This window comes from Hypanus sabinus, chromosome 6 (genome assembly GCF_030144855.1).
Source record: "Hypanus sabinus isolate sHypSab1 chromosome 6, sHypSab1.hap1, whole genome shotgun sequence".
NCBI lineage: Eukaryota > Metazoa > Chordata > Chondrichthyes > Myliobatiformes > Dasyatidae > Hypanus > Hypanus sabinus.
This window is the reverse complement of record NC_082711.1, coordinates 153,263,005-153,277,167: the sequence shown is the minus strand read 5'-3', so window position 1 is coordinate 153,277,167 and position 14,163 is coordinate 153,263,005. Positions and strand designations below refer to the sequence as shown.

The window sequence follows — 14,163 nt, the reverse complement described above, 5'->3', positions numbered from 1 at the left end:
ACAGATATTTTTGTTATCTGAACTCATCGCTGGAGGACTGTGATTATGGTTTCCCCAGGAGTACCCAATGACCTCCAGGATGTTGACAGACCGAGGAAAATCTGGAAAATCCAAAACACCGCACACGAAACGCTGGAGGAGCTCAGCAGGTCAGGCGGCGTCTATGGAAAAGAGTAAACAGTCGATGGTTCGGGCCGAGACCCTTCTCCGAGGCACGTGAAGAAGTTTTTCGGCCCGAAATGTTGACTGCTTGGCCTGCTGGGTTCCTCCAGCATTTCGTATGTGTGGTCCAGGATATTGAGCTCTGTCTCCTGCATGTCTCCAAATGGAACGCCATACAGGGAATAACACCACCACACAAATCAGCCATGAGTGAATCTCAGCACAAAGCCTCAGCTGATCTTCACACCTGCCATATTTTGATCAGGAAGTAGTTGCATACAGCACACAATTTTCTCTGGATTAGATGGAATTTACATGATTTGTTGTTTTTTCCTCTGCACTTTGGGTCTCTGACGGTCTTTCTTTTTAATGGGTTTGTTCTGGGTTTCTTTGTTTTATACCTGCCAGTAAGGAGACGAATCTCAAGGCTGTATAATGTATACATACTTTGATAATAAACGTACTTTGAACTTCGAACTTAAGCCACGTGGCACTCAGTGGGGTGAACTACGTGTGCCTGTCTGGACACGCCCCCTGCTGACTGCTCCTGTGGCTCCTCCCACAGACCCTGGTATAAAGGTGATCTGAGGCCTATGCTCGGCCTCTCAGTCTCCAGGACGTAGTATAATGGTCACTCACTCCTGGTTCCTTCTTCCAGTCAATAAAAGCCGATATCTCGCCTTACGTCTCAGAGTGAGTTATTGATGGTGCATCACTCAGTGATCAGATTTCTCAGAAAATGGCTTCCTGAGAAGGACACAGGTACGTTAAAAGCAGGAGTAGGCCTCTCAGCCTTTCAAGTCTGCAATTGGTTTATTATTGTCACATGTACCAAGATACAATGAAAAGGTTGTCTTGCATACTGTCCATACAGATCAAATCATTACACAGTGTACTGAGGTAGAACAGGACAAACAGCAGAATGAAATATAACCTGCACCACCATTTACTGAGACCTAAACTGATCTCACTGTAACCTCCATTCTGCATTCTCATGTATGCTGGTAACCTTTCACCCCTTCGCTTATCATGAATCAGCCCCCTCCCTTGCTTTAAAACCAAAGATCGACTCCACCAACCTTTGAGAAATAAAGTGAAGAAGATTTGCAACTATGATTTAAAAACATTGCTTCATCTCTAAGTGATTAGAGGACCAGAGATGCAGAAACCCATCAGCATGCCATTTAAAAACTAATAGTAATATGACTGTGAGCTCACAGTTGCCCTCACTTGAAGGCACTGGGAGATACTTACCCAAAATGGCCACCTGGTGGCGCCACCTCATTGCAATCAGGGCTCCCCAATTGAACTATTTATTCCAGATTAGCAACTGAATTCAAACCCAGGGAGACTGTTTTGCTTCATTAGCATCTAATATATTTTTAATAGCACATTCTATTTAATGTAATAATTTTAAAAATAATATATTTTGTTTTGATTCTCTTGATGATGTGAATTAGAGCTGGAAAAAAACAGGACCTGAAAAGAGAATTGAATAAAAGAAAGGTTTAACCTGTGAGCCTTCTGTTAGCTCAAATTTACAGCCAAGACACTAAGGTGGCATTTCTCTCTTCAGGACCCTTCCAGCATTCTCTATTTTTAATTCAGCAAACTTGGTATCTTTTTTTTATCTGCAAGGATAACATTTTCCCAATATTGTGATGGGCAAAGTGATATTACATGGTACGTTTTTGGAGCTAATGTTGCCTCATTAGGTGGCCTTAATGTTCTTTAGCCTCACAGTTGCCATCTGGCTGTGCAGTTCATTTTGGGCTTTCCAGCTCTCCATGGTGAGGGCTTCACTTTCCCTTTTATATCCAACATGTCTTCTCACTCCTTCCTTTCCAGCTCACCTGGAGAATTACTTTCAAAATCAGAATCACTGACTCAAGTGAGGTGATTTTTTTTTTTTTTGGCTTTGTGGCACAGCACAGTGATGAGACATAAAATGACTGCAAATTATAGAGTGCAGATGGAAAGGAATAATGAAGAAGTGTCAATGGACTGATCAGAAGATTGTTCCTCGATTACTGAGTTTAGGTCTTCCGGCTCACGTACCTCATCCCTGATGGTAGTAACCTGGATAGTGAGGGTCCTTCGTGAGGGATGCCACCTACTTGGGTCTCCTTCTAAAGATGTCTCTGAGGTTTGGGAGGGCTGTGCCCGTGATTGAACTGGCTGCGACTACAGCCCATCTAGAGCCTCTTGTGACTCTGTGCGCTGGAGACTGTGATGCAACCGATCAAAATGCGCTCTCATGGTGCTGCCGATCACGTCCATAGCTCTGAAAATAAGAATACCTAAAGATATCGGCCTGGCGTTTTCAGACATTGCAGAAAGTACTCTGAAACCCCAACTCTCTGTGAGAGAGGCTAGCAGGCTTTACTTTAAATGACTGAAAATTGAGACTTCACCACCATTAGATGGGAGGGAAAGTGTTTTCCATACATTACCATGTATATTTTAACCGTTTGTCCTATCATCTTCACTGGGTTTAGTTTGTTTCTCTTCTGTTTCCAGTTAACAGCATATTTTCTTCCCAGATGCTGGGGGTAGAGTATTCACTGCCAGCATTTAGACTTCTCAATTTCCAATTGTTTCCATTTTCCCTGTTTCTGTTTCACAAATAATTCAGGCTTAGATTTTGAAAGACTTTCTTTAGATTTGTTTTTTTTTTCCTGGAGGTTAATATGGTATCTGCGAAGGTTTGATATCCGCAGTAATGAAATCCTCATTATCAGCAATGAACCCCACAACTCAGGCCAATTCTGTTAATGTGATGCTTTAGATCCTTACTCATCTATAACACAGCCAAGTGCTGTAATAGCATGGAAAATACCTTTAATAGAACATCTTTACGAACTTTCAGCAGCTCTTGAATTCTAACAGTTAGCCATCGTTTCCTTCCCTTTTATTTCTTCCCAATCATTTCACCGCTATTCCTGGACCTTTACTATCTACCTGATTCCACCTCCCCCTCTCCCCAAGCAACCAATCTCTACAAGAGACTGCAAGATGTTGGAATCTGGAGCAACAAACCATCTGCTGGAGGCACTCAGCAGGCTGCCCAATATTTGGTGGGAAACTGTCAATGCGTCGGGTCAGACCCCTGCATTGGGACTGATCTGGTCTTGAGAGGAATATTTTTCTTTATTCCCCACGAATTATCTTCATGGATTTCAAGCCCCCGTGATGCTGGCTCTTCTTCTATTGTCTTCACTTCTGTTGTTTTTTTCTCTCTTCACTCAGACCCCTTGCACCCGGACATAGCTAGACCTCTCCGGTATTAACTGTTGATGAGGTATTAACCGTCCCAATTTCTCCGCTCCACGTACCCTGAATTCCTGCTGTGGGTGGTGAATCCCCTGCGAACGTTTAAAGAAGCAGATAGGTCATTGAAGAAATTGAGATATATGATTTAGTTTCAATTGGCGTAAATGTGAATGCTCCAGTTGTCTGAGAGAAGTGGTTTTTATGCAAATCTGAGCCCTCTGCAAGCATGTAGTTAAACTGGATCACTGGAGCCAAGGATGGAAAATGATTGTTGTGTAGTTGGATGCTTTTTGCTTCAATGAGCACAATTAGCTCCTTGGCTTAATCGGTTCATGTATAGCCCATTCATACATGGGACTCGGATATTTCCCGTGTCTTAAGGCTAGGCTTCACTTGGACCTAAGGTAACTTTTTGCTCTGGTTTCTTTTCAGAGGTTAAGTAAATCAATCGTTCCTGTGGCTCTCACCCGCGAGTTGAAACCGACCGACGCCGCTGTCACTGAGACTGCCTTTGCGGTTTCAACGGGGGAAATGTCGCCACCGCCGCAAGTCGACGTATTAAAGAGCACGCTTGTTTAACTCCGGGGTTACTTCGGAAGCACTGCTGGTCCGATTTGGATCGGGTTCAGATTCAGGCTAATTTATTTATTACTCGCCCACCGGAACGCATCATTCGTATTAAGAACCAGCTTCGAGATCCAGGTTGCCGGTCTGGAGTCAGGTCCGACTAGACTCAGCGTCTAGACGTCTCGGCTGTTGTTACGAAAGTTCATACGTTCAATAAAGTAAAATGTTGTAATTTCATCGCAGATGTGGGTTTGTTTTATGCGAGTCCATGGAGTATAGGTACAGCGCCAGGAAATTCTCGGTCAGTCTGGACACCCCGACTCGCGGAATATTTTACAAAACTCTCGGTGGCAGCAGTCCCGAGAATGTGTAATTACACCGAGAGGAGCCAAAAATTCCCGGGGCTGGAGGGCGCAACTGACTGCAATTTGGCAGCTCTGCACACCCGCTGTGAAGTCCCAGTTCCACGCCAAACACAGGAGGCGGCGCCGGGAGGCGAAGTACAGTAACCAACCTCCCGGTCGACGTGAGCGTGGCCTCGGGATAATGGCTCCGTTATCTGCAGAATCCTCTTGTGCTGCTTGTTCATTTTACTTTCAATGTCAGTGCTTGAATGGTCGGGGAGAAGCGTTGCACAAAAACTTTATAACCAGGTAGTCAAGAACGCTTGGAATTTGCTGACGGAAATTTTACGTACGGCAGTACCAAGTTCCCATCACAAGAGTTTACGTTTTTCACAAGCAATTCTTGTGAAAAGCTCAACGACTTCTGTTTTTGTTTTGTTCAATCCAGTTAAACTTAGATTGTTGTGAGGTTTTCTGGCTGGTTGAACAGATTAACCAACAGCTGGGGCAAGTATTTCCACCGGCTGCATGCGTGGACTGCTGACTAAGATCACGTGAACCTCTATTGCGCGTATATTCCACGTAAAAAAAATCTTCTGGGATGTTTCTTTCTCGAGACTAAAATTTATGCAGGCGAAACACAAATTCCCCAACATCCTTGGAGCAAATACTGGTGGCTACGTGCCGGCCCGTATGAAATGGGCTTCCAAAGGACAGGGAGGGGACTTAAAAGAGATTGAAGTTCTCGAGCCTGTGTCCCAGGTTCTCAAAATGAACGTAGGTGTACTGTAAATGCTGCAGAGTGTGTGCAGGCTTGGGGAGAGGAGCAGACATCCAGAAGCCAGGGTGAAGGGCTTCCACAGGCAAAGGACGGCCGACTGACAGCTCGGCTGGATTAGCCACACATGCTCAAGGATGCAAATGTTTAACTCGACTCCGCAGGCCGCACCTCATGTGTGTGACAGAGTGACAGAGGAAACCACAGACACCAAGGGCAGTGCAAATCCACACAGCCACCAATTTTTTAATACTCTCGTTTCACTCCAAAGAATCACAGTTCAAGGGCTTTTTTTTCTCTGTGAAAGAAAGATAATGATCACTATTCCAAATGATTTAGGTAAACAATTAATTCCGAACTATAGGAGTCGAACATTTGTAATGATTTTTGTGCCTTTGTCTCAACAGCCAGACCAGAAGGCAAGTAACAATTTTGAAAAATTCACAGTACAAACCATCCATTAAAGGCTAATGATTAAAACACTTAAAACACATTTAAATGCTTTATTTAGTGAAGCAGTACACAATTCAGTGGTTAATTATTACACTCCAGCTTCATTAGCAAACTGGGCATCGATTTCAAATATCTTTAGTTTGTGATACAAGAGAGAAGCTTCATTACTATATAAGACCAGGTATTGCATCATAGCAAGTGCAGAAAGCAATGGAGCTCAATAAGGGTGATTGTGATTTAAAAATAAACTAAATTATTCCCAATTAGAGGATGGACAGCTTCTCTGTTAGTAGTAACTACATCAAGATATCAATGTCACATCAATGCAGAGATGATGTCTGCTAAGTTGCAGCTACAGTTGCCAATTGAACCAAGGCCTTCATATTCAACCAGGTCAACAAATAGGCCATCAACTGCTAAATACAGAAAATGGTGTACACAAGAGAATTAAGAACACAAGACATCTCAAATGGAGAACTGATTCTTAGTTTAGTATACAAATTAGGAGGGGAATTTGAGTACAGACTGGGCACTTTTGAGTGCTCGATCTGAATACTAATTTGAGTACTAATTGGTGACATTATATATTGAACTTGTCACCAATGTCTATCTGTTAATTGGAAAGCTAAAGCTTTAGAAAACATCGCATTTGACTATAGCTTCTCATCAGTGATAACAATGTATTTTAGCTCAGTGGATCAAGTGCCATTACCAACTTTGCTTCACTGGTCGAATGGTAATTTCTCCAACCTAGACAGGAAAGAAAAGGCTTTGAGTTCATTTTTGCAGATATACAATATTTGTTTTCAGTTCACTTATCCTGACAGAGAGTGCAGTTATTTACAATATTAAAACATCAAGATTATATCCTTATATTCTTTCTGCAGCACTTACAAGGGTTTCCAAAGGAATTCATGCAAATGAATAATTGGGACAACATGGAAAACAAACCCACAGAAACCAAATATTTCTCTGTGTGTCAAGCTGATGACCCAGAGTAGCCCCATATCATCTCACCACCTGCACAAATTAAGTATCAAGATGATTTGGGGCAATTGATCAACTAAAGTGCAGATTTTTTTTCTTGCCAAAGATAGCAATAGGCAATGAGAGAATCTGCTTATTGCAGATTTATCAAAATAGGCATGATCAGAGACTCACTCCCAATGCACTATGCCCTCTAGACACCTGTGGTGTAAACTTGACTGCCTACTCCTTTGTGGACTGTGCTCTTGGCAAGAAGCTCTGAAAAGGACACAAGGGTTCTTGTTAATGTTCATCCCATGGTGCTGTGCAGCAGAAGACTCTCTGGTCTCCGGGCTGTTCCTAGCAATGAGCAGCCAAATGATAAACATCAGCTGCTGCTGGAAAATCAATAACCTGGTGAAAAAATGCCCTCTGGACTGCCCTAACTTTGTCTTCCAGTGCAATGGGACATCCATCACAGGGCACAGGGATACTTTCTCAAGCTTGAAAATAAAGATTTCATGGAGGACCACAGTCTAAGGTCTTCCCATCATTGAACACACCCTCTTAAACACTTCTCAAGTGTATTCTTTTAAAAGCAACACTGGTAGTTTTGATTATTTGTGATGTATTCCATCACAGTCATTGCTCATAAAAAATACAAGAAATACAAAGTATACTTTAAAAAAATATTAAACAGGCGAATGTCTTAGTGAGATTAAGTTAGTTAAGTGCTATCACTTGAAATAAATTTACAAGTTAACACAGCAGATAGAGATACCAGTTAAATTCTCTTACATTCAAATTCGGCGGAGCACTGAGGGCAAATATCACAGCAGAGGAGACGTCCTCTCCACTCAGAACCTTCAAAAAACAAACAAAAAAATTACAGGGAGAAAATTTATTGGTAGAACCATAGAGTCATAGAGCCATATATCACGACACTCACAAAATGCTGAGGAACTCAACTTGTGAGTGTTATGTTGTATGGCTCTATGACTTTAGCATCTATGGAAATGAATAAACAGTTGACATTTTGGGCTGAGACCCTTCAGGACTGAGAAAAAAGGGAGAAGACCCCAGAATAAACAGGTGGGGGGGGGAGGGAAAGGAGGCTAGCTAGAAGGTGATAGGTGAAGCCAGGTGGGTGGGAAAGGTAAAGGGTTAGAGAAGAAAGAATCTGGTAGGAGGGCAGAGTGGACCATTGGAGAAAGGGAAGGAAGATGGGACCGAGGGGGAATGATAGGCAGGTGTGAAGTGGTAAGAGGCCATAGAAGGAAAGGGGAAGGGAAGGGAATTCTTTTTACTAGAAGGAAAAATCAATATCAGGTTGGAGGCTCCCCAGACAGAAGATAAGGTGCTGCTCCTCCAACCCAGGGTGGCCACATCTTAGCACAAGAGGAGGCCATGGACCAACAAATCAGAATCAGAATTAAAATGTTTGGCCACTGGGGAAGTTCAACTGTCAGTGGAAGGAGCAGGGGTGCTTGATAGAGTGGTCCCCTAATTTGCAACAGGTTTCACCAGTGTAGAGGAAACCACATCGGGACAATAGACAACCCCAGCAGATTCGCAGGTGAAGTTTTACTTCACCTGGAAGGACTATTTGGGTCCAGTTCAATGCTACACCTGCCCTGGGGTGAGGAACGAGGTGAATAGGCAGGCGTAGCACCTCGGCTGCTTTCAGGGATAAATACTGAGAGGGAGATTAGTGGGGAGAGGCAAACGGACAAGGGAAGCGGCGAGAGGGAGCGAGGTAAAGATAGGTTTAGTGGCGGGATCTCTTTGGAGATGATGGAAGTTGCTGAGGATGATGGGTTGGATGTGGAGGCTCACGGGGAGGTAGGTAAAGAGCAGAGGAACGCTATCACCATTAAAGCGGTGGAAAGATGGGATGAGAGTGGATGTTCTGGAAATGGAGGTGCAGGTGATGGCAGCACCAATAGTGGAGGAGGGGAAAGAGGAAGAAGGAGGACATCTCTGACGCCCTGGAAAGGAAAGCCGTGTCCTGGGAACAAATGCAATAGAGGCAAAAGAACTGAGAAATAGCAATATTTTTTTTATAGGAACAGCATAAGAGGCATAGACAAGATAACTGTGGGAATCGGGAGGTTTATTAAAAACGTCTGTTGAGCCATACAACTTAGAATTAGACATTTTGCTCCATCTGGTCCATGCCGACTAAAATACTGAAAACCAAGTTAGTCCCATTTGTGAGTGTTTGGTCCATAACCTTCTAAAGTTTAAACCTTCCCATTCCATGTACCTGCCCAACTACCTTATAAAAGTTATTGTACCTGCCTCGACCACTGGTAGCTCATTTCACATAGACATACCTTCGTGTAAAAAAAGTTCTCTCTCAAGTCCCTCTTAAATCTTTCCCACCTTATCTTAAACCTTTACCCTCTAGTTCTTGATACCTAAACTCTGTGCACTCCCCTTCACTTTAAGGAATAAAGTCCTAGCCTGCCCAACCTTTCCTTATAACCGAGTCCCACAAGTTCAGACAGCATCCTTGTAAATAATGTCTACATTTTTTTCCCAGTTTAATAACATCTTTTCGATACAAGGCAGCCAAAAGTGGCATCCTGTACATCTGCAACAGTGACCTGCCAACTTTATAGTCAATGCCCTGACTCCTAAAGGCCAGTGTGCTGAAAGCCTTTTTCATCACCCAGAAGAGAGAGCTTTGGACACATTGGCCTTCATAAATGTGGCCTTTGAGTGCAGGAGTTGTGATGTTATGTTGAAGTGGTGAGGCCACCTTCGGAGAATCTTGGAGCCACAGTACACTACAGCACAGAATCTGAAGATGGTGTTGACAAGTGGCGACCGTTGCGTGCAGCTCCAATGGGAATCAATAGATGTTCCCATTTAGAACAAATACAGCTGAAATCCTCAGACACAGTTTTGTGTATTTCAGTAAACAACGTCGATTTAAGACGTTTAAGAAATCTATCGATACTCAAATCTAACGATATCAGCAGTTCCCAGATGGCAGACTCAGGTCATGAGTATAGTTCCTCTTTAAGAAAATGGAAGCACAGAAAACATGTCGGTATGCAAGTATATCTGAAGCTCAGAGGTTTTAGTCCCCTGCTCCTGACTGTCCTGCTGGTGAATGTACAGTCTCTGAAAAATAAAACTGAAGGCCTCAGAGCAGGATTGCAGTACCAGAGGGACACCAGGGACTGTTGTCCCTGCTCACAATCGCCATTTTGGACATAGCGCTGCAGCCCAATGGCTTCACTGTTGTCCACAAAGACAGGACAGCTCTGTCTTTTAGAAGGTAGAGGAGGTGGAGTATGCTTTAGGATTAACTCATCGTGGTGCACAGACATGGCAGTTCTGTCTCAATTCTGCTCACCTGACCTCAAGCATCTTGTGGTGAAGTTCTGGCCATTTTATCTGCCGAGGGATTTTTTTCCCGCCATCATCCTGATAATGGTGCGCATCCCACCTCAGGCCAACATCTGACTGGCTCTGGAGGAGCTGAGCACCATAATCAGCAGTCCTGAAACTGCGCACCCCGATGTTTTCCCTATCATCATGGGGGATTTCAACCAGGTCAGCTCGAAGAAGTCTCTGAATAACTATCACCAGAGGGGCCAAAGTGCTTGACCACAATTATACCACTGTCAAGAACTCTTACAGTGCCATCTCACGCCCACTCTTCGCAAAGTCCAATCGCCTGATTGTACTTCTACTCCCAGTGTATAGGCAGAGACTAAAGGCATGCAGCACCGGCGGTGTGGACCAATAGTATATTGACAAGGGAGGCGCAGCAGAGCTTACAGGGATGCTTTCAATATGCAGCAATGCTTACAGGGACTGGGCAATATGCAGGGACTCGTCTTCAAATCTGAATGGACACGCCACAGTTGCCACCAACTTCATCGAGACCTGATGAAGTGTGTGCCTTCGAGAACATACCTAAAACAAAAGCTGTGGATAAACCAGGAGATTCATAATCTGCTGAGGGCTAGATCTGTGTCAATCAAGACCAGTGATCCAAAACTATATAAGAAGTCCATGTTGACCTATGGAAGGCTATTTAAAAAGCAAATAAATAATTCCTACTGAAGTTAGAGACAGAATTAGGTGTACAGTAGGGTTTGCAGACCAATGACTTCCTACAAGGCAAAACCCAACATCATGAATGGCTGTGATGTTCCAGTTCCAGATTATCTCAACACCTTTTAGACATGCTTCAAAAGAGAAAATGAAACTAGATCTGTGTGGATCCCTGCAGCATCTGGTGAACCCTTGCAAAGCCCTCTGGCCCTGATGGTGTACCTGGTAGAGTGTTGAAAATCTGTGCCAACCAACGGGCAAGTGTGTTCAAGGACACCTTCAATCTCTCCTGCTGCAACTGGAGGTTCCCACCTACTTCAAAAGGGTGACAATCATACCAGTGCCCTAGAAAAGCAGGGTGATCTGCCTCATTGACTATCACTCAGTGGCACTTACATCTACTGTGATTATGTGCTTTGAGAGAGCGGTCAGGGCCAGAATCAGCGCTTCCCTAAGCAAGTACCTGGACCCACAATAGGTCTACAGCAGATGCAGTCTCACTGGCTCTCCACACGGCCTTGGATCACCTGGTCAATCAGGCTGCTGTTTATTCACTTCAGCTCAGCATTCAACACAATCGTACACTGGGGTCTAATCAACAAGCTCCTAAACATGCGCCTCTGTGCCCCCCCCCCCCTGCAACTGGATCCTCAACAGGAGTCAGTGGGAATCAGAAATAACACCTCCTCCTTGCTGAGAATCAGCACTGGCGCACATCAAGGATGCATGGAACCACTGCTCCACTCGCTCTGCACCCGTAACCGTGTCCCTAGGCACAGCTCAAACACCCACATAACTTTGCTGATGACACAACTATTGTTGGCAGGATTTCAGATTACGAATGGTGAGGAGGCATACAGGAGTGAGATAGTTCAGCTTGCTGAGTGGTGTCATAACAACAACCTTTCACTCAACATCAGTAAGACCAAGGAATTCCCCTCTGGAAGGGGAAGTCAAGGGAACACACACCGGTCCTCATAAGAGATCAGTAGTAGAAAGGTTGAGTGATTTCAAGTTTCTGGGTGTCAACATCTCCAAAGATTTATTCTGGGTCCAAGATATCAATGCAATTCCAAAGAAGCCACGACAATGCCTATATTTCACTAGGAGTTTGAGGAGAATTGGTATATTATCAAAGCACTCTCAGATCTCTACAGATGTACTGTGGAGGGCCTTCCAACTGGTTGCATCACTGTCTGGTCTGGAGGAGCCACTGCACAGGGTTGGAAAAAGCTGCAGAAAATTGTAACTCTACCAGCTCCCCATGGACACCAGACTCCCTAGCATCCAGGACACCTTCAAAGGGTGATGCCTCAATGAGGCTGCATCCATCATCAAGGACCCCCATTACCCAGGACACACCTTCTTTATACTGCTACCATCAAAGAGGTGGGACCGGAGCCTGAAGCCTGAAATATATATACATTTCTTATTGCAATGTATGGTCTTTAAAACTATTATTATGTATTGCAGTGCACTGTTGCTGCAATCAGCAAATTTCACAACATATGCCAGTGATATTAAACCTGATTCTAATTCTGAAACAGGCCCTTTGGCCCATCTAGTCTCTGCCAGCCTGATTGTCTGCCCAATCCCATCTACCTGCACCTGGACCAGAGCCTTCCATACCTCTGTCATCAATGCACTTGTCCAAGCTTCTCTTAAATGTTACAAATGAACCAGCAGCTACCACTTCTGCTGGTAGCAAATTCCACACTCACACCAGTCTCTGAGTGAAATGGTTCCCCCTCAGATTCCCTTTAAATGTTTTGTCATTCACCTAAACCTATGACCTCTAGCTTTAGTCTCACCCAACCTGAGGAGAAAAAGCCAGCATGTATTCACTCTATCTATACCCCTCATAATTTTGTATAACTGAGCAAGATCTTCCCTCGTTCTGCACAGCCAGAAGTCCTAACCTAGTCAAACTATCCCTGTAACTCAGCATGTCAAGTCCCAGCAATATCCATACAAATTCTCTCAGTATTCTTTCAAGCTTATTGATATCTTTCCAGTGGAGAGGTGACCGGCGCAGAACACAACAATCTAAATTTCACCTCACCAACATCTTATACAATGTCAATATAACATCCCACCTCCTGCACTATGTGCCTTAATTTTTGAAGGCCGATCTGCTCTCTTTACAACCCTATCTGTTTGTGATGCCACTTTCAAGGAATTATGGATCTGTATTCTGCTGCATACTTCAGTGGCTTACAACTGACTGTGTAAGTCTTGCCTTGGTTTGTCCTCTCAAAGTGCAACCAGCTGATCCCAATCACCCTACAAGTTTTGATAGCTCTCCTCACTGTCCACTGCGCCCCCAGTACTGGTGCCATCCGCAAGGTTGCTGATCCAATTTACCACATTTTCTAAATCATTAATATAGATGACAAATAGCAAGGCACTGATCCCTGTGGCATACCACTAGTCATGGGCCTCCAGTTAGTGAGACAAATCACTACCACCACTCTCTGGCTTCTGCTGCTATGCCAACATTGAATCCAATTGACAACTTCGTCCTGAATGCTAAGCGAATTAACCTTCCGGACCAGGCTCACATGGGGAACTTCGCCAAATGCCTTACTAACAAAGTCCATCTCCTTCCCTTCATCAACCTTCTTGGTAATGTCCTTGAAAAACTCTATAGAATTGGTTAGACGTGACTGACTACGCACAAAGCCATGTTGACTTTCAGGCCCTGATTATCCAACTCACAAATGACATCAGGCTCACCAGCCTATATTTTTATTAGTTTCTTTTTTAATACATTTTCTACATCGCTACAGATAAAAAAAACCCAGATCGAAATGAAGAAAATTAATACAGTGCAAAAATAAACATACAATAATAATATAATACAAAAGAAGATAATTGAGAAAGCACCCAAATTGAAGACATGTAAAATTAGTATCCTCCCCAAGCCCCGCAACAAAAAAAAACTCCAGACCAACCACAACACAATATAGAGAATATAAATCAGGACATTCAAACCCCCAAAACTGTAAATACACTTAGCAACAGAAGATATTAATGCCTAGTACCAAAAAAAAAGGAGCTGAAAGCAAGGGACCGAAAAAAAAACCTTAGTTAAGAGGAGGGTTATGAAAGTACTCAATAAAAGGTCCCCAGACCATATGGAACTTTGTATCCGAATTAAGAACTGAGTAATGAATTTTTTCAAGGTCTAAGCAGGACATAGTATCATTAAGCCATTGAGCATGTGTGGGCGGGGCAACATCTCTCCATCTAAGGAGGATTAAACGTCTAGCCAGGAGAGAAGCAAAAGATAATATTCGACACTTAGTCGAACTCAGACGTAAATCTGTCTCACCCCAGAAACCGAACAAAGCAATTAAAGGGTTAGGTTCTAGGTGGTGATTCAGAATATAAGATAACGTTATGAAGACATCTTTCCAGAATTTCTCCAAGCTAGGACAAAACCAGTACATATGAATGAGAGAGGCCTCGCCCCTTTTGCATTTATCACAGAGAGGACTAATGTTAGGGTAAAATCGAGATAGTTTGTATTTAGACATATGGGCT

At 43.6% G+C, this 14,163-nt stretch overlaps 2 protein-coding genes across 4 annotated transcripts in view; one reads left to right on the top strand and one right to left on the bottom strand.

The window, feature by feature from the left end:
• si:ch211-283g2.1 (sodium- and chloride-dependent GABA transporter ine) overlaps positions 1-4,239 on the top strand; it is a 122,087-nt gene extending 117,848 nt beyond the window's left edge. Inside the window, exons 13-14 of one of the 2 annotated variants that reach the window (XR_009512796.1) lie at positions 821-924; positions 3,868-4,006. Coding sequence is in view for 1 of the 2 variants with exons in the window: in XM_059973209.1 (XP_059829192.1) it covers positions 3,868-4,014 (147 nt within the window). In the remaining variant the exon portion in view is untranslated. Of the gene's footprint in view, positions 1-820; positions 925-3,867 lie in introns of both variants that reach the window. The other variant, XM_059973209.1, reaches the window with a different exon arrangement.
• A 1,374-nt stretch (positions 4,240-5,613) lies between these two features.
• Positions 5,614-14,163, bottom strand: part of dhrs11a (dehydrogenase/reductase 11a) — a 100,087-nt gene continuing 91,537 nt past the window's right edge. For both annotated transcript variants that reach the window (XM_059973211.1, XM_059973213.1), the window contains 2 exons: positions 7,342-7,407; positions 5,614-6,327 (listed from right to left, as the gene is read on the bottom strand). In XM_059973211.1, coding sequence (XP_059829194.1) covers positions 6,286-6,327; positions 7,342-7,407 — 108 coding nt within the window. In that variant the 3' untranslated portion in view covers positions 5,614-6,285. The remainder of the gene's footprint in view (positions 6,328-7,341; positions 7,408-14,163) is intronic.